This window comes from Suncus etruscus, chromosome 20 (genome assembly GCF_024139225.1).
Source record: "Suncus etruscus isolate mSunEtr1 chromosome 20, mSunEtr1.pri.cur, whole genome shotgun sequence".
NCBI lineage: Eukaryota > Metazoa > Chordata > Mammalia > Eulipotyphla > Soricidae > Suncus > Suncus etruscus.
Genome location: NC_064867.1, coordinates 29,144,035 through 29,171,620, shown reverse-complemented (window position 1 = coordinate 29,171,620; position 27,586 = coordinate 29,144,035). Strand labels below are relative to the sequence as shown.

Here is a 27,586-nt window from a genome sequence, read left to right as displayed (position 1 = left end):
AAACACTCACCTCAGCCGAGGCAAGCCGTCAGGGGATGCCTGGGGAGGCCCCCAAGTGTCTGCCAAGCAAAGAAACCAGCACAATCCACAACTCCAACAGAAAACTCACAGCCCCAGCGAGACACGCCTTGAAGAGATTAATGCTGAATCAGGTCAAAGTTCCCAGGTTGATGCAGGCTGGGGGAGGTCCCAAAATGTCTGCCGGGCCTAGGGGTCCAGCAGTCAGCCTGATCTGCAACTCCGGCCCCCAAACACTCACCTCAGCCGAGGCAAGCCGTCAGGGGATGCCTGGGGAGGCCCCCAAGTGTCTGCCAAGCAAAGAAACCAGCACAATCCACAACTCCAACAGAAAACTCACAGCCCCAGCGAGACACGCCTTGAAGAGATTAATGCTGAATCAGGTCAAAGTTCCCAGGTTGATGCAGGCTGGGGGAGGTCCCAAAATGTCTGCCGGGCCTAGGGGTCCAGCAGTCAGCCTGATCTGCAACTCCGGCCCCCAAACACTCACCTCAGCCGAGGCAAGCCGTCAGGGGATGCCTGGGGAGGCCCCCAAGTGTCTGCCAAGCAAAGAAACCAGCACAATCCACAACTCCAACAGAAAACTCACAGCCCCAGCGAGACACGCCTTGAAGAGATTAATGCTGAATCAGGTCAAAGTTCCCAGGTTGATGCAGGCTGGGGGAGGTCCCAAAATGTCTGCCGGGCCTAGGGGTCCAGCAGTCAGCCTGATCTGCAACTCCGGCCCCCAAACACTCACCTCAGCCGAGGCAAGCCGTCAGGGGATGCCTGGGGAGGCCCCCAAGTGTCTGCCAAGCAAAGAAACCAGCACAATCCACAACTCCAACAGAAAACTCACAGCCCCAGCGAGACACGCCTTGAAGAGATTAATGCTGAATCAGGTCAAAGTTCCCAGGTTGATGCAGGCTGGGGGAGGTCCCAAAATGTCTGCCGGGCCTAGGGGTCCAGCAGTCAGCCTGATCTGCAACTCCGGCCCCCAAACACTCACCTCAGCCGAGGCAAGCCGTCAGGGGATGCCTGGGGAGGCCCCCAAGTGTCTGCCAAGCAAAGAAACCAGCACAATCCACAACTCCAACAGAAAACTCACAGCCCCAGCGAGACACGCCTTGAAGAGATTAATGCTGAATCAGGTCAAAGTTCCCAGGTTGATGCAGGCTGGGGGAGGTCCCAAAATGTCTGCCGGGCCTAGGGGTCCAGCAGTCAGCCTGATCTGCAACTCCGGCCCCCAAACACTCACCTCAGCCGAGGCAAGCCGTCAGGGGATGCCTGGGGAGGCCCCCAAGTGTCTGCCAAGCAAAGAAACCAGCACAATCCACAACTCCAACAGAAAACTCACAGCCCCAGCGAGACACGCCTTGAAGAGATTAATGCTGAATCAGGTCAAAGTTCCCAGGTTGATGCAGGCTGGGGGAGGTCCCAAAATGTCTGCCGGGCCTAGGGGTCCAGCAGTCAGCCTGATCTGCAACTCCGGCCCCCAAACACTCACCTCAGCCGAGGCAAGCCGTCAGGGGATGCCTGGGGAGGCCCCCAAGTGTCTGCCAAGCAAAGAAACCAGCACAATCCACAACTCCAACAGAAAACTCACAGCCCCAGCGAGACACGCCTTGAAGAGATTAATGCTGAATCAGGTCAAAGTTCCCAGGTTGATGCAGGCTGGGGGAGGTCCCAAAATGTCTGCCGGGCCTAGGGGTCCAGCAGTCAGCCTGATCTGCAACTCCGGCCCCCAAACACTCACCTCAGCCGAGGCAAGCCGTCAGGGGATGCCTGGGGAGGCCCCCAAGTGTCTGCCAAGCAAAGAAACCAGCACAATCCACAACTCCAACAGAAAACTCACAGCCCCAGCGAGACACGCCTTGAAGAGATTAATGCTGAATCAGGTCAAAGTTCCCAGGTTGATGCAGGCTGGGGGAGGTCCCAAAATGTCTGCCGGGCCTAGGGGTCCAGCAGTCAGCCTGATCTGCAACTCCGGCCCCCAAACACTCACCTCAGCCGAGGCAAGCCGTCAGGGGATGCCTGGGGAGGCCCCCAAGTGTCTGCCAAGCAAAGAAACCAGCACAATCCACAACTCCAACAGAAAACTCACAGCCCCAGCGAGACACGCCTTGAAGAGATTAATGCTGAATCAGGTCAAAGTTCCCAGGTTGATGCAGGCTGGGGGAGGTCCCAAAATGTCTGCCGGGCCTAGGGGTCCAGCAGTCAGCCTGATCTGCAACTCCGGCCCCCAAACACTCACCTCAGCCGAGGCAAGCCGTCAGGGGATGCCTGGGGAGGCCCCCAAGTGTCTGCCAAGCAAAGAAACCAGCACAATCCACAACTCCAACAGAAAACTCACAGCCCCAGCGAGACACGCCTTGAAGAGATTAATGCTGAATCAGGTCAAAGTTCCCAGGTTGATGCAGGCTGGGGGAGGTCCCAAAATGTCTGCCGGGCCTAGGGGTCCAGCAGTCAGCCTGATCTGCAACTCCGGCCCCCAAACACTCACCTCAGCCGAGGCAAGCCGTCAGGGGATGCCTGGGGAGGCCCCCAAGTGTCTGCCAAGCAAAGAAACCAGCACAATCCACAACTCCAACAGAAAACTCACAGCCCCAGCGAGACACGCCTTGAAGAGATTAATGCTGAATCAGGTCAAAGTTCCCAGGTTGATGCAGGCTGGGGGAGGTCCCAAAATGTCTGCCGGGCCTAGGGGTCCAGCAGTCAGCCTGATCTGCAACTCCGGCCCCCAAACACTCACCTCAGCCGAGGCAAGCCGTCAGGGGATGCCTGGGGAGGCCCCCAAGTGTCTGCCAAGCAAAGAAACCAGCACAATCCACAACTCCAACAGAAAACTCACAGCCCCAGCGAGACACGCCTTGAAGAGATTAATGCTGAATCAGGTCAAAGTTCCCAGGTTGATGCAGGCTGGGGGAGGTCCCAAAATGTCTGCCGGGCCTAGGGGTCCAGCAGTCAGCCTGATCTGCAACTCCGGCCCCCAAACACTCACCTCAGCCGAGGCAAGCCGTCAGGGGATGCCTGGGGAGGCCCCCAAGTGTCTGCCAAGCAAAGAAACCAGCACAATCCACAACTCCAACAGAAAACTCACAGCCCCAGCGAGACACGCCTTGAAGAGATTAATGCTGAATCAGGTCAAAGTTCCCAGGTTGATGCAGGCTGGGGGAGGTCCCAAAATGTCTGCCGGGCCTAGGGGTCCAGCAGTCAGCCTGATCTGCAACTCCGGCCCCCAAACACTCACCTCAGCCGAGGCAAGCCGTCAGGGGATGCCTGGGGAGGCCCCCAAGTGTCTGCCAAGCAAAGAAACCAGCACAATCCACAACTCCAACAGAAAACTCACAGCCCCAGCGAGACACGCCTTGAAGAGATTAATGCTGAATCAGGTCAAAGTTCCCAGGTTGATGCAGGCTGGGGGAGGTCCCAAAATGTCTGCCGGGCCTAGGGGTCCAGCAGTCAGCCTGATCTGCAACTCCGGCCCCCAAACACTCACCTCAGCCGAGGCAAGCCGTCAGGGGATGCCTGGGGAGGCCCCCAAGTGTCTGCCAAGCAAAGAAACCAGCACAATCCACAACTCCAACAGAAAACTCACAGCCCCAGCGAGACACGCCTTGAAGAGATTAATGCTGAATCAGGTCAAAGTTCCCAGGTTGATGCAGGCTGGGGGAGGTCCCAAAATGTCTGCCGGGCCTAGGGGTCCAGCAGTCAGCCTGATCTGCAACTCCGGCCCCCAAACACTCACCTCAGCCGAGGCAAGCCGTCAGGGGATGCCTGGGGAGGCCCCCAAGTGTCTGCCAAGCAAAGAAACCAGCACAATCCACAACTCCAACAGAAAACTCACAGCCCCAGCGAGACACGCCTTGAAGAGATTAATGCTGAATCAGGTCAAAGTTCCCAGGTTGATGCAGGCTGGGGGAGGTCCCAAAATGTCTGCCGGGCCTAGGGGTCCAGCAGTCAGCCTGATCTGCAACTCCGGCCCCCAAACACTCACCTCAGCCGAGGCAAGCCGTCAGGGGATGCCTGGGGAGGCCCCCAAGTGTCTGCCAAGCAAAGAAAAAGAACTTCTGCCTTTTCGTACCCAATTTTATGTGAAATTTGCTAGTCCTGTAGTGCCATGTAGTTTGGCCTATTCAACTTTAAATAAACTGTATTTAGTGATACTGATTTTTTTCTTCCTGTTCTAGAACCTTCCCTTACTAATGATTATAATTGCTTTGTATTAAAATAACTCAATTCCTAGAGAGGAACCTTTCAGTTTCCTTTTTAATCTTATTTTAAGGTCAATGTGCATGCATACATGTGTATGCGTGTATATGGATTAATTAATTAATTAATTGTTTTGTGTCACACCTGGTGGCATTCAGGGGTTACTCACTGCAGTCATGGGGGAACCATATGGGATGCTGGGATTCGAACCACTGTCCTGTATCGGCTATGTGCAAGGCAAACGTCCACTGCTGTGCTATCTTTCCAGCCCCTGTATGGATTTATTTATTTTTTTGGTTTTCGGTCCACACTCGGTGACGTTCAGGGGTTACTCCTAGCTATGCGCTCAGAAATCACTTCTGGGGGCCGGGCGGTGGCGCTGGAGGTAAGGTGCCTGCCTTACCTGCGCTAGCCTAGGAGACGGACCGCGGTTCGATCCCCCGGCGTCCCATATGGTCCCCCAAGCCAGGAGCGACTTCTGAGCGCATAGCCAGGAGTAACCCCTGAGCGTTACCGGGTGTGGCCCAAAAACCAAAAAAAAAAAAAAAAAAAAAAAAAAAAAAAAAAAAAAAAAAGAAATCACTTCTGGCTTGGGCCAAATGGGACACTAGGGATTGAAACCAGGTTCGTCCTGGGCCAGCTGTGTGCAAGGAAAATGCCCTACCGCTTGCGCCACCACTCCAGCCCCAATATTTAATATATTTTAAATATTTTTTTGTGTTTTAAAGCGATTAGGTCTTAAACTCATGTAACCTCATGGGTTTCCAGAAGGCCATGTGTCCCCACACACCTAGAACCAGACCTTTCTAGCGCACCAGAGTTCCCTATGTCCCCTCCTCTCTCTCTAACTAATCTCTGAAAGGAGGACAGAGACCTGCTGAGTAGAATTGGACTGAGAGAAAAGTCTGAGCTTGACTTGGCCTGGCCTGGGTTTTGGTTCTTAGGTACAGGGTCTTGGCAGAATGGTTTTGGCCTTGGTTCTTTGCAGAGAGCATGGCTCTGTGCTCAGGGATCATTCCTGCCAGTGCTTGGGGTGGGTGGGGGGGAACTATATGGGTGACAGGAATTGAACCTGGCCATATGCAAGGCAAATACCCTGACTGTTGTCTCTAAACCCTCATTTATAATATTGAACTTTAAAACTGGATGGTATGGTTTTTATGAAGATTGTTTTTTTTTAGAGGATTCCTTTGGGAATTAATTGCAGCCTGGGAAAAGAAGAACCAGAGAATGAATTAGCTGGGTTGTTTCTGAGGTACTGAATGTGGAGCCCCAGAGGCCCAGGACATTTAGGGAGCTCATTGTCACCTGCTTCTTCCTAATTGCTTAGGTCTGACTTGTCAGGAGGTTACTCTGTGAGGTTTGGTTTGAGTTTGGGCCCACATCTAATTGTGCCCGGGCCTTCCTCCTATCTTACTCACACTTGGCAGGGCTCAGGAGACTATATGTGGTGCTGGGGATTGAACCTGAAAATTCCACTGTATTTTTTCTCAGTCCCAGGAATTACTCTGTTGGTTTAATTTTGTCTTTCCTGAGTCAAAGATACAAGGAATGAAGCACAGGTAGTCTATAACCTACAGTGGTTTGGTATAAGAGGCTTTTGGTTAGTGTGCTTGCCTTGTACTAGGTACCTCATATAGTTCCCTGAGCCCTGCCAGGTATGGCCCCCAAACCGACGAAATAAAATCTTTCCCAAAGGGCGATGCTCAGGGGTTACTCCTGGCTGTCTGCTCAGAAATAGCTCCTGGTAGGCACGGAGGACCATATGGGACACCAGGATTCGAACCAACCACCTTTGGTCCTGGATCGGCTGCTTGCAAGGCAAACACCGCTGTGCTATCTCTCCGGGCCCTTTCCCAAACCTTTTAATCCAAGTATGCATTTTACTTTCACATTAAATGACCATCGTGGGCCTGGGAAATAATCTGTGCTGCTGGTGAGTTGTGGAATTATGAATCAATGTTTAAGCTTTCTTGAAAGTCTGATATTTGCAGATTGGTCATAGTTTGTGTTCATAGTATGATACCCTTGGACTCAGAGTGGATGGTTGACGTACCATTTCTTGTGACGCTCAAGTTCAGTGGATGCAGATGTTAAGGAGTCAGAGAAAGTTGTGTGTGTGTGTGTGTGTGTTGGGTGGACTTCTGCTTCTCACAGGATCCCCTGTCATCTCTCCCAGGGCTGCGGATAAAGGAGACCAAGGAGGTTTATGAAGGGGAAGTCACAGAGCTCACTCCATGTGAGACAGAGAACCCCATGGGCGGGTATGGCAAGACCATCAGCCATGTCATCATAGGACTCAAAACAGCCAAAGGAACCAAACAGCTGAAAGTGAGTACCTCCCTTGTCCTCATCCTTCTTGTGTGCTTCGGTACTGCCAGGGGACTCCCGGGGACAACTGTCTGGTTAGTCACATCTGCTTTTTGTCAGCCTGGATCCTGGCACATGAGCGTATGTCAGAGATCCTGGCCTGAGTGTCATCTGGGCTGCTGCCCACAGAGAAGTCTCCAGGACTCCTTCTGTGAGGTGGTAAGAGCAGTTCAGCAGAAGCCATGCAGCATCCTCCATCTCAACTCCTGCCTGCCTGCATATCCTGTGTGTCAGGCCTGAAAATGTGCACTGGCTTCTGTGGTCTCATGAGGCATTGTGATCTGGCGTGTGTGTGAACCTGGGCCAGAGGAACTGGCCTCATGGAGTGGAGGGTGGAAGCAGATTCTATCTACCTCTGCCTCTGGCTGGCAAGGTGGCCCCTGTGAGTGGCTGTGTCTCCAAGCAGTCTCCATGGGCCAGGAAGCTATCAATTTAAGTCGGTGACTTGGGCTGTGGTGAGGGCTATTAGAAAAGGGCCCTGTCACTGCTGAAAGAACCTGGTTCGTGAAATGGAGCTTTCTTCTGTATATAATCTAATTGTTGCTCTTAATCACTTATAAAGAACATTCTCTTACCTCTCGTTTATGGTATGTGCCAGGTGTCTTGGATATTTTCATCCTTGTCTCCTGTGCAGGTGTGTTATGAACACACATGTATGAACACTTATGTATGTGTTCGTTGTGCTTCCCACCAGTTTCATGGTTCTCTGAGTCTGTGCAGTGGCTTCTCAGGCACTGCTTGGTGGAGGCGATAGAAGTGTCACTTCCTATTTCCTATTTCCCAATGGGCCCCCTGCAGGTGTGCTTCCTTCATTGCTTCTATTCTATATATATATATTTATTTTTGGGTCACACTCGGCGGTGCTCAGGGGTTAATCCTGGTTTTATGCTCAGAAATCACTTTTGGCAGGCTCGGGGGACCATGTGGGATACCGGGATTCGAACCGATGACCTTCTGCATGAAAGCCAAACGCCTTACCTCCATGCTGTCTCTCCGGCCCCTCTCTTCTATATTTTTATTATGTTGTGTTTTTGGACCACACCTGGAGGTGCTGAGGGCTTTTACCTGGCTCTGCACTCAGTGATCACTCCTGCCAGGGCTTGGGGGTGCATATGTGGTACATACGTGATACTGGAGGTCAGTTGTGAGTCAGCTGTGTGCGAGGCAGGTAGGGCCCTGCCCACAGTACTATTGCTCTGCCTCCTCTATTATGTATTAATGAGGGTCCTGAGGTCTGCTTCCTGCCTAGAACATTTTCAGTTAGCTCATTTAGGAAATTATAAAAACTACAAGTGGGCACAGTGAGTGCCTTACATATGTGAGGGCTCTGGGTTTGATCCCTGTCACTATAAGAAAACAAAAGTGCAGACCTGGAGAGGTAGCACAGCGGTGTTTGCCTTGCAAGCAGTCGATCCATAACCTAAGGTGGTTGGTTCGAATCCCGGTGTCCCATATGGTCCCCCATGCCTGCCAGGAGCTATTTCTGAGCAGACAGCCAGGAGTAACCCCTGAGCACCATTGGGTGTGACCCAAAAACCAAAAAAAAAAAAGAAAACAAAAGTGCTTGAGGCAAGAAGGCAAGAATGTATATTTTCCGGTGTAGAAGGCAAAAATAAGCAATATGGTACCTCTAAATTCCAACTCTCTCTAAGGTTGTTTCACTCTTTCATGCTTTTGGCACTGCTGGGAATCAAACTTTGGACCTCATACCAACAGGCAAGTGCTCTGCCACAGTGGTACATTCCTTGCTTTTTGCTTTTATTTCTAATTTATTTTAGTTCTACTCTCTGAGATAGAGGCACAAGACCCAGATGAGCCTGGAGATCTGCTGCTGAGGTTGAGATCCAGGTCTAGCTTCTCTCTGTATGATCTAAGTCTGTGATTGCAGATGTAGGTGTAAAAACTGGGCTTCAGAGCATTTGGTCCAAACTCCATCCTGCAGCAGAAGTATTCAGGTCCCACATCTGCCCAAGCATCCAGGAGAACAGAAGCTGAGGCAGGGCCGGCAGTGTCTGTCAGTCAGGAGCAGGGTTCTCTGGATAGGGCAGGCCCTCCCCAGGACCAGCTAGAATCCCATTACCCTGGAGTAAGGGAAAAGGAATGAGCCTCACATGTGCCCGTTTCTGGTCAGTCTCTTGCACATTTGGCCCCAAAGCCTGTCTTACCTAACCTCCCCATCCCCATCCCACGATTACTACACTGCCCCCCACTTGGGCCTTGGTTCATGCTGGAAATCAGGCCAGCCGGGTGGCTCTCTCATGGGTTGCTTTTTTTTGTCTTTTTAAAGCTGGATCCCAGCATTTTTGAAAGTTTGCAGAAAGAGCGAGTGGAGGCAGGAGATGTGATCTACATCGAGGCCAACAGCGGCGCCGTGAAGGTAAGACCATGATTTGTTTGCCAGATGGAGTTTGATACATTGAGGAGGCTGCTCTTTCTTAGCAGGCACCCAGAATACCCCTGGGTTGGTATGGGGTGCATGGGGGGGGGCTGGTGTCTGGTGCCCACAGAGGGAAAGTCGCCCATTGGGCCCCCACTGTTGAATAAAGTTGGCTCCCTCTTTATCTTTGTTTTTAACCTTGTGGTGAACACAGACAAGTTGGTTAGAAAAATACTCAAACCTGTTGAGATGGGGAGTCTGGGGTGAGGAGGGAAAACAACTGTAGTCATTTTCCAATGGAAATGGGCAAGCGTATTTAATCTTTCTTTTATCTCCTTGGTATTTTCTTCCTGAGATCTGTGCAGGTGGAAAGGAATGCTGCATTCTTTGGCATTCTTTTTCTATCTGATCGCCAGCGTCCTGCGCTGGGTCCCTCACTGTTTAATGGATGAGCATAATACTTCATATCACAATAAATCACCCACCTACAAAAGAGTCTGAACAGCTCTCTCGTCTCCAGTTAATCTACTGGATTTGCCCTTTATCGGGAATTGCATACAGTTAAAAGAAAGAGAGGAGGAGAAAAGATTCTTTGGGGGGAAAGTATCAGGTTTTTCAGTGGGTTTTCAGAGCCCAGTGATGAGCCGATAGCTCCCTTCTCTTGGCAGCGGGCACGGGGCATATTTAGAGCTTGTTGGTTAGACTGTCAGGCTGGGAACTGAGACCTTTATCTCGCGGACACCGTGCCATGGGGGGGACTTGGCGGCGAGCCCTCCCTTGCCAGGCACTCAGGTTCCCTCTCTATCCGCAGAGGCAAGGCAGGTGTGACACCTATGCTACAGAATTTGACCTTGAAGCTGAAGAGTACGTCCCCTTGCCTAAGGGGGATGTGCACAAGAAGAAAGAAATCATCCAGGATGTCACCTTGCACGACTTGGATGTGGCCAACGCGAGGCCCCAGGTACTGCCTCCCTCCCGGGGCGGGATCTCTCCTGCGAGTGTGGCTGCCTGCTCCAGGAATGAATTGTCAGAGTCTCGCTGCTGATTCTTGGGGCAGACGGTCCTTTTCTCTCTGTGATGTTCGGCAATTAACATTGACATGAGCTTGGAGGGACTCCTTTGTTCCGATTCAAATGCTCCAGTCACAGATGATTTCATGTGTATTGTTTCTTAGCCCAGCCCAGCCTCTGGCCTCCGAGAGTGAGCCAGCTTCCTCCGTGGCTCCCCTCCAGATGGCAGCCTCTGGGTGTTGATGGCAGGAGGGCGGGCGGGTGTGTTCTCGAGCCCTTTGCAGGATTTCAGAACTCCTGGCAAAGCTTTGGCTCTCTTTCCCCTGCTGAGCAAAGCCCCCCGGAGTTTAGCTCGAGCTGGAAGCTGTGAGCTAGTGGCTGGCCACCTGTGGGGAGAGACACACTTCGGGACTTAGCCAAAGCACGCTCTTACGCTGGTGGTCTTCCAGTTGGCTTTCTCTGGGACCTTGGGGAGGGCAGACTTGCGCCAACACACGGCTGGTGATTGGCTGTTGTGTCAGGAACCCGGGTCTAGAGAAGCTGGAGAATGCTGGACCAACAGGTCCCTGAGGTGATGCCTGCCAACCTTTGGCTCAGAGAATGTCCAGGCGAGAGCCAGGGCTTCAGAACTGTCCTCACACAAAAGAAGCTGTGCCCTGAGCCATTTCAGCCATTTCTTGTGATGCAAGGCTTTCTGACAGTTTCTGTCTTGGGGGACATTCTAGTTCTTCTGGCAGGTTGTGTGGACTATGAGAGCTAAGAACTCAGGAAGAATTCTCTACCTTCGCTGCTGTGTGTTAATGAACGGTTCTCCAGAGAGGAGTTCTTGATCTCTGGGTAGGCAGGTGACCACTGGTTCTTGTGTCTATGTAGCAGAGTTGACACCATGAGACACAAGTTTCACGGGGTTTGGCGCTTGCTTTGACAGTCTTGTCCCTAGGGGAACCTAGCACACCATGAGATTAATGGCCAGGCAGATACCCCAGGAAGAGAGTTTGGCCTGAATTTGATCATTATTGCTTTGGTTTTGGGGCTTCCCCTGGGGAGCAGGGGGGTCTGATATACTCCTAGCTCAGTGCTCTGACATTGCTGGGAGATCACGTGCTATTGATGGAAGAACCTGGACCTCCTGCCTGCAAAGCCTACGCTCAGCCGTCTGAGCTGTCTTCCCACCTGTGGAGAGTTTGGACCTTCATGGTTGACCAGAAGCTTCACAGGCGAGAGACACCCCCCACTCCCTGCTTTGGCAGGTATCTGTACCATACAGAAATGGAGCCTGGTCAGCTCACTGAAGGTGGTGGGGGGAAGGCCTGGCTGGAGAGGGGGCCTGAGGCAGGTTCCCTGACTTAAACTCTCCCTGACGGGGCTTGGATCCTCTCCAGCCTCATCAGCCTCAGCACCTCTTGCCTTCCGGTGGCTATTTGTCAGCTCTGACCAGAGCCGCCTGGTGGGGTGGGGCTTTTCAGAAAAGCTGCAGTAGAAATCAGGGCTAATGCCTATAACTTGTCTTCTACAGGGCGGACAAGACATCCTGTCCATGATGGGTCAGCTAATGAAGCCCAAGAAGACAGAGATCACAGGTGAGAGGGACGCAAGGGCCTGGAGTTGAAAACGCTGGCTGGTGTGATCTGCACTCTTCCTCACAGAGGACTCCGCTCGGGGCTGGGTTGGGCCAGACAAGGCTTTGCCTATGTATGGACACCGGGAGCTTGCAGGTGCTCTTGGGCCTCGACTAAACGTGCACCCTGTTGACCTCTTTTGAGGCCCCTGCTCTGCTCTCTTGATGGGGCCAGCAGTCTCTTGGTCCTTTTGCAGCACTCCACTCCCGTGCACTGTTGCTGTTGCTCTGTGGGTTCACTCAGCCCAGAGAGCACAGCGGGCTGGCAGCCTCAATGCTGTGCCCTTGCCTCTAGGCACGGTGTGGTCTCCCGGACAGTTCCCTGAGTGTGACGCTTCCCAGGAGTGTGACTGATCCCTGAAGACCTTGTACTGTCCCTGCTTCGCTTCCTGAAAGAAGAGCCATCTTTTCCTAACTACCCTTCAGACTGACTCCCTCCCTCCCTCCCTTCCTTCTTTGCTTCTTCCTTTGTTCATTCCTTTATTCCTTCTTCCTTCATTCCTTTCCTCCCTCCCTCCCTCCCTTCTTTTTTTTTTTTTTTTTTTTTTTTTTTTTGGTTTTTGGGCCACACCCGGTAATGCTCAGGGGTTACTCCTGGCTATGCGCTCAGAAGTTGCTCCTGGCTTGGGGGACCATATGGGACGCCGGGGGATCGAACTGTGGTCCGTCCAAGGCTAGCGCAGGCAAGGCAGGCACCTTACCTCTTGCGCCACCGCCCGGCCTTCCCTCCCTTCTTTTATTCCTTCCCTCCTCCTTTCTTCCTTCATTCCTTCTTTCTTTCCTTTCTCCTTTCTTTCCTCTACTTTTTTATTGAAACTTAGAGAAATGTGAAGGGAGGAGCCGGAGAGATAGCACAGTGGTAGGGAGTTTGCCTTGCACGCAGCCGATCCAGGACAGATGATGGTTCGAATCCTGGTATCCCACATGGTCCGCCGTGCCTGCCAAGAGCGACTTCTGAGTGCAGAGCTAGGAGTAAACCCTGAGCACTGCCCGGTGTGACCCAAAAAGCCAAAAAAAAAAAAAAAAAAAAAGGAAAAAAAATGTGAAGGGAAAGAAAGAAAGAGAAGGTTCACATTTAAGGGAGCAGGTTGGGCTCTGAGGCCCCTCTCTGTCCCTGCAGCAGCTTCTCTGCTGGTGCCATGTGACGGTTGTGCTGGTCTCAGCCCTACCTCCTGCATCTGCCCTCCTGTTGTGAGCCTGGGGGAAGGCACTGAAAAATGAGACCAGTGATACGGTCCTTCTTGGGGCGCTGAGACAAGGTCTCTCCTCAGACCCTTTCATTCCGCGTGACTCCTTCCAGAGTGGGTTCTACATGCCCCTGCAGCATCCTCTTGGGCCCAGGCACTTGACTGAAAGTTAATTAACCTGAGCTTTGTCCTTTTGCCCAGAGGAGTGGGTCATTTTCCATAGTACAGAACCGGCATTTGCATATGAAAACTTCTCTCAGCCAGGCTCCCCAGCTCCAGGCTCTGAGGGATCAGGAAAGAGCTGCTTTGGTGGGGTGACAGGCTTACAGACTTCACGAAGCACAAGTTTGGGTGCTGCGGACAAGTAACGGGGGACAGAGCCAGCCTGGTCTTGGGCTAGGACTCAGACTTGCTCCCACCCTGGGCTTAGGGTAAAGGTGCCCCGTGGTGTGGGAGGAAAGAAAAGGCGAGAATCCTCATTCCCTGACTCTGCCTTCTAGATAAACTTCGAGGGGAGATTAACAAGGTGGTGAACAAGTACATCGACCAGGGTGTTGCTGAGCTGGTCCCGGGGGTGCTCTTTGTTGACGAGGTCCACATGCTGGACATCGAGTGTTTCACCTACCTGCACCGGGCCCTGGAGTCTTCTATTGCGCCCATTGTCATCTTTGCGTCCAACCGAGGCAACTGCGTCATCAGGTAGGGCCTGTCTGGGCTGGAGCGGGAGGGAGGGAGGGGAGGCAGGAGGACCGTGACCAGGGAGCATTTCTGCTTGAGGAACCCCGTGGCTGCATAGGGCTTCCCCAGGGTAGAGATACTGAGGGTGCTACGGGAAGGTGGCTTACTTGGGCCGGGCTTTGCTGGTACTGCTGTTCCCATCCCTCATTTTGGGATGTGTGTCTGCCCTGTACTGGTGCCTCTCCCCAATCCTTAAGCCTGCCTAGACAAGGGTGGCCAATCACTGGGCTAGGGGCAGCTTCCTTGAGCCTCTTTTCTTTTCTAAGTCCTCTCAGACATTTGACCCTGGCAACATCTTTGTGTCCACACCCCTACTCTTGGTGGTTTACTTCCCTTTTCTGTTACACCTTGTTTGGGTGTCCAGGCCTAGCCTCTGCCATGTTAGGGACATAAATTAGGATGAGGAGCCTTGTAAACTTGCAGTGGGGCAGTGAGGGACCGAGTGGGATGCTGAGACTCCGAGGGGACTCAGAGATCTTGTTTGGTAGTGATGCTGGGACTGAATCCAGGACTGTGGGGAGCTATAGCACCTCTGAGTTGTGTCTCTAGATCCTGACCCCTTAGCCCAAGCTAGAAGAAACTGGGTTTGGAGCCCAGGCTGCAAACCTGGCTTGCCTCGCTCCACCGGGGGGATCATTGCTTGAATGATTCAGGCTCCCAGGGAAACGGCCTGAATTCCAGGAATGCTGACACTTTTCTGACGTTTGCTGCCCTCTTGGAGAGGTGTCAGTGTCAGTGTCAGGCCCAGCCACCACTGATGAGAGGACCTGGCTCCCCAGGCTCCTCTGGAAACCAGGTGTGTGAGTGATCTTGGGGACCCAGTGCTCCATGGTTTCCTGTAGGTTTCTGCCTTCCAACAGTGGTAAATCTATTCTCATCCTGGGCAGAGAGCGCCCTCTACTGGAATGTTTTGTGAACATCTCCCCACTTGCCCATGGGCGTCCAGTCCAGTGCAGCAGATGCCCCCAGAGCCTAGCAGCTTCTGGCAGGACAGGAACAAGGGGGTCCAGAAGGCGGCACTGCTCTCAGAACCTGTGCTGAGAATTCTCAGTGGCCTGAAATTGTTGCACCGAGTGAGGCCCGACCTAGTCACATCAAGTCAATCTGCTCCAGGGCTGCTAATCTACCACTGCTTGCAGGCTGGTGGCTGAGAGGTGCCAATGGGTGGGTGTTCAGTCAATCTCCTGGAGACACCAAAATGGGCTTGTGTTTAAGAAAGGGCTTTGGTGCTAAGCCCTAGTGGGAAACTCGTTGTCAGGGAAATATCTGTTAGAATAGTAGCCACAGAGGCTGGGGACAGGGTCAGGGGTGCAGGCTGGGTTGTGCATATCCCACCTGGTTCCAACCCAGCCGCATAGCCCCACTTCACCCCCATATCACTGGGTGTTACCCTGGTTTTACCCGGTACCTCATACCCTAGTGTCCAGCCACCCAGTTGCATGTTACTGGGAGTGGCCTCTAGCCCCTGGAAGCTACGTGAGCAGACAGACAGACAGACAGACAGACAGACACACACACACAGAGGAAAACTAGTTTATTGTGGGGCCACATCTGGTGGTGTTCAGGCTTACTAATGACTAGATTTAGGGGTCACTCCTGATGGGATTCAGGTGACCATATGAAAACCTACCGTGGCTCATGTTTTGGGGTGTTTTTTGGTTTTTTGTTTTCTTTTGGACCACACTCAACGGCACTCAGGAATTACTCCTGGCTCTGCACTCAGAAATTGCTCCTGGTAGGTTTGGGGGACCATATGGAATGCTGGATATTAAACCTGTGTCCATCCTGGGTCAGCTGTGTGCAAGGCAAACACCCTACTGCTGTGCTACTACTCCAGCCCTATAGTTTTACTTTTTAACTGAAGTTTTGATTTGTAGACAGTTTAGTTCTCATTCAAATCAAACTTTCTGTTAATTGCAAAGGAAAGCCAGTGACCTGCCTTGATTCTATTGCATTGATGAATGCTGATCACAGACAGTCCAGCCCAGCATGTGGAGACCAGGCATTGTACAGATCTGATGTTGCTGGCTTGGGGGGCAGAAGGGCAGATGCTCCCATCTCTGGAGGATCCTAGACCCTGAGGCAGAAGCCAGACCCTTGTGCAATGGGGCCTGACCACTGTGCCTGCTGCCCAAGAAGGCCTCCTGCCATCCAGGGTTCAAAGGACTCTCTGGGGCTCTGGGGCTGGGTGCCTAGTGGCTTGGCAGAACTGACCATCTTTGAGGGCGGACATGGAAGGAATGTAGGGGGAAGCATCTGCTTGGCGCCTTATGAATACCAAATGGTCCTTGGTAACAGGAAGACTTCCCACCCCTGTTAGACCAATAAGGCAACAAAATATTTAAGAATTTGAACACCGGGCACTGGCTACAATGCAGGGAGACAAGATGAAGCATTTATTCACATAGATATTCAGGGTTGCTGAGGAAAAAATGTGAGGCCATATGCTTAAAATGGCTTATCAGAACACCAGGACAATGCCGCAATTGGAAATTACCTGTGTTCCTACAGCTTGGAAGGATCAGACTTGTTGGGAGCTGGAGAGGGAGGGGCATGCCAGGGATGTCTCCTGACAGAGCCTGGGATGGAACCTGAGGTCAGACAAAGGGCGGCCTGTGCTCCCTGGCCTAGAGCCGCTGCCACCTAAAGAGGGTTTGTGAACACAACTGGAGGTAGACCCTTGTCTCTCCCTGTTTCCTATGGTTTTGCTACATGCTCCAGTAGCGAGGCATTAGTCTGTTTGCATTAGTCTGTGTGATTCTGGCCCTTAGCATGGGTACCCCCAGCGGCCTGCCTGTGTCCGGCTCCAAGGCTTGGAAAAGCTGACCATGTGAGTACTGTGGCCTTTGCAGGGGCACCGAGGATATCACCTCTCCTCATGGCATCCCCCTGGACCTCCTGGACCGAGTGATGATCATCCGGACCATGCTGTACACGCCACAGGAGATGAAGCAGGTCAGCCTGCATGTTTTGTCCACCCCGTTTGCTCCAGCAGAGAGGGTCCCTGCAGGGGACATGGCCCCCCTCCCTTCCTGCCACAGACAGGCCTCAGACCCTGGACCTGATTCTCCAGAGCCACTACAGCTCTGGGGCTTGACTAGTCTTTCTCTTGCTCTTCCCCTTTCATAAGTGTCTAGAAAGGAGGAACAAGGGGTAGCCATTAGTAAACAGTTGTCTCCCTGGATTCTGATGACCTCTGGATGTCCTCCACAGGGCAAAGATAGGTCCCTGGCCCCCCAGCTAGTGGTGGGTCTCATAAACACGGATACCACCCTTCAGGCCTGGGCCACTGGGTTGTTTTTTGAGGACATTGAAGATTGTTCCTAAGGCCATGGAGGCACAGTGATGAGGACAGGGGACCTTACAAGGTTAGGAGATGGCTTGGTGCCCTGTCTGCAGGCATGCTCAGAATGCCCTTAGCTAAAATGAGCTCTGGCATGGAGATGCAGAGGACTGAATAGATGAGGTGGCACAGGGCACCATGATGCCACTTGGCTCTTGCTGGATATGTGGGAGCTGTGCTGGGAGTTACTCCTCCCTTTCCGGGCTCTTGCTTGTTGCAACTGAAGTTATTCGAGTGGACGAAGGCTATACTGATGGTTTTGGGGAGTTGCCATGCTGCAAGCACATGCTGGGCACCTTGCAGTGCTAGGGATGAGAGGTTTCACTGCAGCCATGTGCTCTATTTCCTCAGTCCTATGCTTTGCCCCCTTCTGTCCCCAGAGAAAGCTGTCATTGTCCTGAGTGTTGAGGCCACTTGTGTGCCCAGGTCCAGAGGGCATGTGTTCTGGGCTGGCCTGTCCTGGAGCCATTGGTTCTCCCTGGCCAAGACTTCCCAGCTGTAGAATCAGCTCCCTAGTGTCTCCCTGAGGTGGATTGGCCTCTTTGGGGTCCTCAGAGTCACTCTTGCTTGCGCTGGACCACCAACCAGTTCTGGTGTTTCTTCCTAAGTGGCTCCCAGGAGCACTTGTAATGTATGGATCCAAGTCTTGTTCATGACCCCATCGACAGTCCTTCATGGTGGCCCAGAGCATGACTTGGGAGGTAGAGAATTGGTGGGGCCTTGTCACCAATAATGGTCTCTTGTTCCATAAAGGCTGTGAGGTGAAACAGGTGAAGGAGACTTGAGTTTGTCCCTCCCGGGACCTCAGACTTCTCTGTTCAAGGGACCATCTGCTCCCTCATTTGGAGCCTAGTGAGGATGTGAGGGAGAGCTGCAGTTGTCTGGGGCTGCCATACTTCCACTGTGTCACTGTTGCTGTCACCTCCACAGCTTGTAGCCATGTGGGTCTGTCTATACAGCTGCTCTTAGTACCCAGGGGAGGGCTGGGAGACACCTGGAAGTCTTAGGGTTACTGCACACTTGGGTCTCTAAGTCAATTAGCTTCCCTGTGCTCTTCTAGAATGTTCTGTGCTTGGCCTTGGGCACAGGAGCTGCCAGCAGGGTAGAGAGCAACCTCTACCCCTCAATCCTCACAGACAAACAACTGTTTGTCCCCTTAATGTTTCTGGGATGCTGGGGGCAGGTTTGTGAGTTGGTTACCTGAATGTCAGCCTGTCTGTGGAATTCCAATTCTTCCCAGTCCTTCCCAGACTGTCCCTTTACTTTCACTGTGACTAAAGTTCTAATTTATGGACAGTTCCTTCCTGGGCGGTCTGCAGCCACAGCTCTGGGATTGCTCTTCCCTGTGGGACAGATGGAGCCGAGCATCTCTGACAGGTCCCAAGCAAAGCCGCACTGCAGTGCTCCCTCTGCCTCTGTCAGGGCCTCACTACTGAGATTCTGTACCTCCCACAGGTTCCCGCCATGAATTCCCAGCTGGAGTCCCACCTGTTGGCTCTGACCTCTTGGTCCAGGATTTATGTAGAAGGAACTGATGGCAGGACTCCTCTTCCTCTTACCCCACTTCCGGCTCAGCAGCATCCAGTGCTGGGCCCCTGGCTGGGTAGCTGCGTATGACTAGCCAGCAGAGCATCCATGAAAAATGCTAGCATTTGGCATTTGGAAATTGGGAACTTGCTGGAAAGATGGTCCGGGCTCCCCTTTGCAGGACTCTACTTCTCTGGTGCCCTATGGACAGAATAGGTCTCCCCACTCACCCAAGTAACTGTTCCCAACAGCTGGAAGGCCCATGGGCGGGGTCCCCTCCCTGAAACCTGCCCTCTGTCCCTTCCGAGGCTGTCACTGGCTTCTGTCTCCCACTTGCCGTGTCTCTACCTTGGGTGTGTTTTTATGGCTTTAATTTAAACAAGGGCTTCTTGATATCTTGTTTACGAAGCTGCCAAAGTGAAAAATTCCTGTATTATATGAGGCTCCAAGTCCTCGAGTTATCTCGGCTCCACAACACCCAACATCATTATCCTGCTGCCCCTTATCACTCAGGCTGGCGCGCCTGCGGGATCCGGTGCCACCAGCTGCCGCGTCCCCGCCACCAACCGGCCACCCTCCAGCCTCCCGGATCTGCCGGGTGCAACAGGGGCTGCGGCATCTCCCCTGACTGATGAGATCACCCCCGGGGCTGGGCATCGTGAGAAGTAACTTTCTGATTGATTGAGCCGTCGGATTTGTCAGCCCCCTCAAAGGCATTCAATGCCCACACCAGAGAGGGGAGGGCCAGGCCCAGGAAGGTGCCAAGAGGAAGTGTGGTATTAGGGTATTGAGGAAGGGTCGGGAGGCAATAATTGCATCTTGGGGTGCATGGTACCCCTGGCCCAGATGTGAGCCACTTCTGTGCTTGTGAGTATTGGGGTACTATTCCACAGACAGTTGTTTATGAGTGGGGTGCCAGAGTTCACTGACCCCGTGGATCATGTTTTTTTCCTCCGAAAGATCATCAAAATCCGAGCCCAAACAGAGGGGATCAACATCAGCGAGGAGGCGCTGAACCACCTGGGTGAGATCGGCACCAAGACCACGCTGAGGTGAGACAGGCAGCCACTGAGGTTGGTGGGGTGTGGGCGCTGCTCCTCTTCTTGGGCAGGGCACCCACCATGCAGAGTTTGCTCCAAACGTGAGACAGCCCTGGGCTGAGGAGGCTGTGGAGCTGGGCTACGGGCAGAGGGTGAAGATGGCAGTGGGGTGCAGAGAGTCCCTCCTGACTATCCCCAATTGTCTGAAGATGTCCTGTCAGTGTCCTGACTTTCAAACCTGGTTCTTTCCTATTTCCTATTTCCTCTCCTGAGACACTGAAGTAAAATCATGCGCTGTTGGTGGGGGCTGTTTGCCTTGTATCCCACGTGGTCCCCATTGCCCACCAAAAGTGATCTCCAAGCACACAGCCAGGAATAAGCCCTGAGCACAGCTCAGGTTTGGTCCAAAAGTAAAAGAAACAACTTCAGAATCTAGAGCGCATGGGAGTGGCTGAAAAGGCACCAAACCTGGGTCAGGCCTAGGCTCTTGGGGGGCTGTGGTCCTTCCATCCTGCCACCATGGGGATCCCCTCCTGCGTCATCACAGCATTGCCCACCTGGCTTTCATCTAAGCCTGTGTTCAGGGAGAGTCAGGTCTGGGGCGGATGTGGGGAAAAGGCCTTCTCACACCCATGGATAGAATTGTGGCTTCAGAACTCTGAGCAGATAGCTAAGGAGGGACAGGCCTCACCCATTGGTTATGCTCTGGCTGCTGATTTGCAGAACTGTGCTCCCTGGGGATGGTTGTGTTTTGGGGAAGGTGCTCGTAGGAGGAGGATGTTTTTGCTCTCTGGGAAAGGATGATTTTTGATGAAGGGTCTTTCTGGGGTGGATGCTCTTTGCTGAAGGGTGCTCCCTGGGGAAAAGTGCTCTCTGCTCTGCCCCCTTCACTCCTGCCCTGGCTTTCCAGGTACTCGGTGCAGCTGCTCACCCCAGCCAACCTTCTTGCCAAGATCAACGGGAAGGACAGCATCGAGAAGGAACATGTGGAGGAGATCAGCGAGCTCTTCTACGATGCTAAGTCCTCGGCCAAAATCTTGGCCGACCAGCAGGACAAGTACATGAAGTGAGCGGCCGGCCCCATGCCGGAGAGACTGGCGGCCCTTAGAAGCCCTGACCGGGGCAGCAACTGGCAGGAGCCAGCACAGGGCAAGCAGGGCTGGGCCCAGACGGTTCCTCAGCAGTGACCATCGTTTCTCCTCGGGTTGCTTTGAAGAAACCTTGCCTCACCTGCTGCGCTTTCTAATAAATTCTCCCAGGTTATTTTCATGACATCTCCCCCTGGAGATGAAAAACAAACTGTGTGCTATTTTTGAACAGGTTTTGATTTACAGCGTTATTGTGAGGCTAGAACAGAGAGTTCGCACATACCGCGCCCACCTGCCTCCTTATTTGTCCCCATTGTTGAAGGAGCCTGCCTGGAGAGTGAACAGACTGTCTGCGTCGTCCCCTGTGTGTGACTCCTTGTCCTTTCAGTCTGGGGATCCCACCCAGGACACCCCATTCCAGTTTGTCTCCCAACCCCCTGGGCTTCTCGGCCACAGCAGTCTCTTGCCCTGTGTGTGGTGGGAGGGGCTTGCTCGGTCATTGCTTGGTCACTGCTATGTCCCTGTTGGCAGTGGCTGTGGCCCAGACGTGTCAGCATTTCTTTTTGAGGCATTGGCCCCCCCAGAGCTTCCGGGACCTGAGGGAAGCTTACACCCACACCCCTGCCTCCCTAACTTGGGGCTTATGTGGGTTCAGTGTTCAAAGAGTTCCTGTATCTTTTCAACATGTTCCCAATACTGACCACATATTTCAGTTCGTTGGTGAGACTCAAAGCCCCCGGAGGAAGCGGAGAAGGGAGTGTTCCGGAGACTTCATAACATCTTGCTTTTGGCTTTGCCTGGCTTTGGTTCTTGGTCAGGAGAGGGATTTCAGGCAACCAAGTTGACAGTGAAGTCCAGGAAGGTGAACTAGTCTCAGGGGATGCTGGAGGCAGGGGGACTGAGAGGATGGCACTAAGAGACCCCAGTCTGCTGTGCTGGGGGACAGGTGCAGAGAGATGGATGCCTCCTGGAGTTGGGACTGAGCACTCTGATGTGGGCCTGCTCTGGCTTCCCAATCCCAGCCAGAAGCAATAGTGGTCCTTAGGCTGCAGCTCGTGCTCAGCCAGAATCCCACAGAACCAGCATTTGGAAATGGACCTGCTGGTGCCAAGTGGCAGGTACTTAGCTTTCGAGATTAGTCCCCGTGGCTCAGGGATGTGTACATGTGGGGAACCCTGAGTCGATCTCCCTGCACTATATGCACCCTTCACCCCTGATACTGCCAGGATGACCCCTGAGCTCCCCACCACAATGTCTGTGCACTACTCTACCCACAGACTCGAGTTCAGGACTTCCTGACCACATCGACTCACACTCTGAAAAAAAGGAAGACTGACCAGCAGGATGTGAGGAAGGCCTCCAGCTTAGGGAAACTCTTCTGCCTGAATCTGCTCAGCGTCCAAGAACAGGGAAGAAGCCCTTTGCAGCTCCGAGGCCTTTCAGCTTTGGGGGACCCTACTGGGCAGAGCAGTCCCACGGGAGGGGTAGCGATGAGCACATGCTCTGACATACACATAACACACGCATGCAGTCCTGTCCCTGTTTCTCACATGCCTCATGACCACTTCTCCCTTTCCTCCCAAGTGAAGGACATGGCTCTGGATAGGTAGGAGGGTTTTATTTTAATTTTCCTCTTTTGTTGTTGTTGTTCTATTTGTTTTATATTTTTTCAGTAGGGCCTGTGATTATTGCATTAATCTTCCAGGCGAAGTTTTTACGACCGATCCCTCGAAGGCTATGAGAAGTTTCTCCATCCATTACCAAGAGGGAAGCGGATCCCGGTAGGGAGGAAAATATTTGTTACATCTTATCAGGCTGACACGCAATCTAACAACAATTACAGCAGCCCCATTTTTTGCACTGTTTCAGCTCTGGGGTGAAAAATTGTTGTAATATTAAAGTGAGGCATGGTGGGGGCTGGTCAGAGGAAGTGTTGGGTCCTCTGGGCTCTGGGTCTAGGCTTGGGGGGTGTCCCCCAGCCAGTCAATAGGGTAACTGAGGAGAAGATGTGTTTGCACATAAATCCTAGCTTCCAGTCCCTGTGCTAATGGCCTTGGAAATGGCTTTGGGGAGTGGGAAAGCTGTTGAAGACAGCCGAGCCCCCATCCCTATTTCCTCAGCTCCCTTTTCACGTGCCACACCTCTCAGCTTAAAATAAATAAAAATAAGGAGGGGCGACAGAATACAGCCAGCTGGGCACTTGCTTTGCACATAGCTAATCTCGTTTCTTCTCCAAATGTTTCTCAAGCACTTAGAAGTGATCCCTAAATGCAGAGCCAGGAGTAAACCCTGAGCATTACTGATATGGCCTCAAAATCTGTGACTCCCCAAGAATGTTGTTGCACAGTGGGGGTCACTCCTTGGGACCTCCGTGCTTCAGACCCCAGTGTCAAGAGATACTGCCAGAAAAGCAGTGATGGCACCAACTTTTCCTAGTTAAAGACAGGTCAGAGAAGCCCTGGAGAGACTTCTGAGCTAACAGTAACAGGAGTATGGCCAGATAGCATTTGGTTCTTGATACCATTGGGCTAGTTCCTGGGCCTTGGCTTCATGGATGGGACAACAGCCCATCCAGAGCCCGTGGGAGTAGGGAAATGGGTAGGGAATGGGGTGACTGTGGCCTGAGCTGGAGCTGCTAAACCTCAGCTGAGAGGGTTCCCAGGATCTGAACCTCTTTGAGGGAGAGAGCTCAGCGTTTACTACCCAGCACCCAGAAACAGGCCAAGAGGTTCTTTTTTGTTTGTTTTTGTTTTTGGGTCACACCCAGCATCGCTCAGGGTTTACTCCTGGCTGTGCTCAGAAATTCTCCTGCAAGCACAGGGAACCATATGAGATGCTGGGATTCGAACCACCGTCCTTCTGTATGCAAGGCCAATGCCTTACCTCCATGCTATCTCTGGCCCCAGGCCCAGAGGTTCTATATGGCACAGGCTGGACCTGTCCACGATGTAGTATGAGTTAGAGCAGAGCCAAAGCACTGGTGCAGGAGGAGGGTATGGGACAACACCCAACCCACTGATCCCCAGGTTCAAACTTGCAGAGGACAGGCCCAGCTCAATATACTCCAGAGGTAGAAATCTCTGCCCATGCTCTGGGCCTGGCCACACCTGTCAGGCCATCCAGTCCCTTGCATCCACAAATATGGGCTCAGTCTGCCTTTTTCTAGAAGGGGCCACTCCCTCTTTTCCTCCTAGGCAGGGTGTCCAGGTAGCAGGGAGCCAGGGGAGTGAGCTGGAGGGAGCGGGGCTGGCTGTCGGCCGCCTGGCCCTGTCGCCCCGCCGTCACGGGCGGTGATTAATGGCCAGGCCCGGTGGCTCGTGCCGCCATCAGCGCGCGTCTGGGCGGCGATGGATGCGGCTGTCAGGCCGGCCCGGCCCGCGCTGACCCCCGGCCCCGGCCCGGCGCGATCAATGGGCGGCGAGCGGCGGGCGAAGGCTGGGCCGGTGCGATAAGATGGGCCGATGGGCGCCCGCCGATTGCCCGCTCCGTCACCCGCTGTCCCCGCTGTCCCGGTTCCCCATCAGGCCGCCCCAGCGCCGTCAGCGCCTTGTGATTAATGGGCCTCGGGCCGTGGCAGGGAGGGCTGGAGCCGGAGCCCAGCGACAGGCACGACAGGGTGGGACGTGGACCGGTGCAAGGGAGCGGTGCTGGGGTGTCCAGGCCCACACCGAGGGACTCAGGTCCCAGTCCAGCTCGTTGCAGCAGGACTGGGCCCACCGGTCGTCCTGGTCAGGCCAGGCCCCTTGCAAATCCTTTGGCACAGGGGTCTCAAACTCAATTTACCTGGGGGCCGCAGGAGGCAAAGTCGGGGTGAGGCAGGACCGCATAAGGGATTTCGCTTACCGAATATTCGCAATAAAAAATCGCATTAGTAAGAAAAAAATCGCATTAAACATTTGCATACCCTGAACGGAGGGCCGCAAATGGCCCGCGCGAAGGGCCGCGAGTTTGAGACCCCTGTTTTAGCAGCTGCCACAGTCCCCAGAATTCACATCAGGCCTGTCTCAGCTATTCCCCATCTCCTAGCCATACTCCCTCTGCACCTCTGGGCCAAGGGCCTGGCTGCAAAACCCTGGACTCTGCTGGAGGATCCAACCAGACTCACTAATGCAGTGCGTTAGCTCTGGGAGCTGTCAGCGCTGGTACCCATGGTAACTTGGCCCCCATACCGGGGCCACCCAGACTGATAGATGCTAAGGGGCAGTCCCGGGGCCTTACCAGAGGAGGTGGACCCGGCAGGGCAGACAGAGACTGGTGTCTCTGGCCACTGAGGTGGTGGAGCCTGGCAGGTGAACGGGTTGGAGGTGAGCCTGAGTGGGTTGAAGAAAATAAGAGTGGGGACTCTGGGATGCTGAGGCTTCAGGGGCAAGTTGCAAGCTTCCCACCCCCACCCCGTGGTATAGCCCTACAGCACCTCTGCCTGCCCAGACATGCACAGCGCCTACCCCGACTGGGACAGAGGTGCCCAGGTGCTGCCCGGCAGGTTTCATGCTTGGGAGGCAGGGCTGGCCAGGAGGAAGGAGTGTGTGACCCAGTGTCCTCTTCCCCTCATGGGGAAGGACCAGCTGGGTTGCTTCCTGCAAGAGACAGGTGAGTGGCTGGGGTTCCAGGGAATCCACCCCGATCTTCCACTCCCCTCTCAGAGAGGACTGTCCCGTGCTCAGGGATGGGCTGGCATATATGCACTGCATGCTTCTCTGCATCCAGGAGACTTTCAATCACGAGATGCAGGAAAACCCATAGATCTCTCACCTAAAGGCAACACTCCCTTTACCCACTATTTTTTTTACCCACTATTTATCCATCTATCTTCCATCTATTACCTAGTAACCACCTTTTTTGTTTATTTGTTTTGTTTTTTGAACCACACCTGGTAATGCTCAGGGGTTACTTCTGGTTATGCGCTCAGAAATCGCTCCTGGCTTGGGGGACCATGTGGGATGCTGAGAGATCGAACCTTGGTCCGTCCTAGGTTAGTGCCAGCAAGGCAGGCACCTTACCGCTCCGCGCCACTGCTCCAGCCCCCTGTTATCCATCTTTTATTTATTATCCACCCATTATCTATTACCGATCTATCATATATCATCTTTTTTCTTGTTTGTTTATTTTTGGGCCACATTTGCTAGCACTCAGGGATGAAACCTGACTCAGGAATCACTCCTGTTGGGCTCGGAGGACCATATGGGATGCTGGGGAATTAACCTGAGTTAACTACATGCAGGCAAGCACCCTACCTGCTATTATTGCTCTATACCCTATCATCTGTTATCTATACATTTATCATCTACCTACCTATCTATCTATCTATCTATCTATCTATCTATCTATCTATCTATCTATCTATCTATCATCTAATAGTATAAGAGCATGTGCACATTCCCAAGGAGAGAAGTCACAGCTGCATGTGTAGCAGGCTGTGCTTTACAAATAAAACCTATCCCCAAACCCTCAATGCTATTATATCCAATGTTCTTCCCAATGTGCCTCTCTGTGTGGCAGATGTTAGTTCAATATATCCCTCAAGCCTTTAGCACATATGCATTTAGTGGCATTTGTAAAAAAGTTGCTATGTATTGGGTGGGGGCACCCAGCAGTCCTAAGGGGCCCAGAGGCCACTCTCCAGTACTTGCCAACCAGGAGGAAAATTGGGTATTACATGGGGTTGCAATGCTGCAGCTCAGAGCTGCTGATGGTCACCAGGGCTTGGGAGCTGGAAGGGCTATACCTGGTAGAGGGTGTTGGAAGAGGTTATGCAGTGCTGGGGATCAAATTTGGGACCCTTGCATTCAAGTCCTTTCGAGCTGTCTCCCTTGTGACATTTTTATTTTATTTATTTTGTTTTTGTGTTGTGGTTGTTTTTTGGGCCGTCTCCCTTGTGACATTTTAATTTTATTTATTTTGTTTTTGTGTTGTGGTTGTTTTTTGGGCCACACCTGGTGATGCTCAGGGGTTACTCCTGGCTATGCGCTCAGAAATCGCTTCTGGTGCAGGGGACCATATGGGACGCTGGGGATCAAACCCAGGTCTGTTTGCAAGGCAAACACCCTACTACTGTGCTATCACTTTGGCCCCTTTTTATTATTATTTTATTAGTGAATGAAGTAGGGAAGATGATGAGAGTAGGGCATGTTTGCCATATATTTTATTTTATTTTAAAATAAAATCCTTATTTAAGCACCATGATTACAAGCATGATTGTAGTTGGGTTTCAGTCATAAACAGAACATCCTCCTTCACCAATGCAACATTCCCACCACCAATGTCCCCACCCCCGACCTGTATTCAAGAAAGGCATTCTATTTCTCTTGCTCACTAATAACATTGTCCTGTTCAGTTCCGTGACTCACATCCTCCCCCAACTGCAGAGCATGGAGATTCTTCTAGATGAAGGGCTGCCTCTGAGTTCTTGTCCACAGTTGGAGTGTGCCTTGAACAGCATTTGCAGTCTGAGGCATGCTTGGTGGGGGGCTGGAGGCTGGTGGGTCCTGAAGACCCCCTCTTTTATTGGGGGATCATACCCAGTGGTGCTCAGGGATTTCTCCTGGCTCAGAAATTATTCCTGGCAGGCTTGGGAAACCATATGGGTTGCTGGGGATCAAACCCAGATCGTGCAAGCAAATGCCATATCCACGGTGTTACTATTCAGGCCTCTGCAGACTCCCTCTTGCTAGGTGATGAGCTAATAGTATAGTTTGGGACCTGTGTAGACAGTAGGGACTGAGTGCGCGTGAGAGGAGCAGGGGATGTTCTGTTGTGTGTGGTGCAGGGAAATGAGGAGACCCTGAGGACAGACAGGACATGGGGCCAATCTCTTCCCTGGGCCACTTTATGCATAAAAACCTCATCCATGCCTGGCTGGGCTGGGATCTAGCAAAGGCTTTCAATGGGAGCAGACAAGGGGTGTGGATGGGTTGTCAACTGACAGGAGAGGGGAGGAGAGGAGAACACTTGCCTAGCATGTGACTGATCTAGGTTCGACCCTGAGTGTAGAGCCTGAAGTGACCCCTGAGAGGGGTCCCCCTAAATAATGAACCCCCCCCCCCAAAATTAGGTAGAGGGGAACAAACGGTTGCTAGCTG

At 52.8% G+C, this 27,586-nt stretch overlaps 1 protein-coding gene across 1 annotated transcript in view; it reads left to right on the top strand.

The window, feature by feature from the left end:
• RUVBL1 (RuvB like AAA ATPase 1) overlaps nucleotides 1–20,718 on the top strand; it is a 39,507-nt gene extending 18,789 nt beyond the window's left edge. Inside the window, exons 4-11 of the mRNA XM_049766531.1 lie at nucleotides 6,389–6,540; nucleotides 8,867–8,956; nucleotides 9,768–9,917; nucleotides 11,483–11,546; nucleotides 13,272–13,470; nucleotides 16,362–16,464; nucleotides 19,340–19,431; nucleotides 20,330–20,718. Coding sequence (XP_049622488.1) covers nucleotides 6,389–6,540; nucleotides 8,867–8,956; nucleotides 9,768–9,917; nucleotides 11,483–11,546; nucleotides 13,272–13,470; nucleotides 16,362–16,464; nucleotides 19,340–19,431; nucleotides 20,330–20,489 — 1,010 coding nt within the window. The 3' untranslated portion in view covers nucleotides 20,490–20,718. The remainder of the gene's footprint in view (nucleotides 1–6,388; nucleotides 6,541–8,866; nucleotides 8,957–9,767; nucleotides 9,918–11,482; nucleotides 11,547–13,271; nucleotides 13,471–16,361; nucleotides 16,465–19,339; nucleotides 19,432–20,329) is intronic.
• The last annotated feature ends 6,868 nt before the right edge of the window (nucleotides 20,719–27,586 follow it).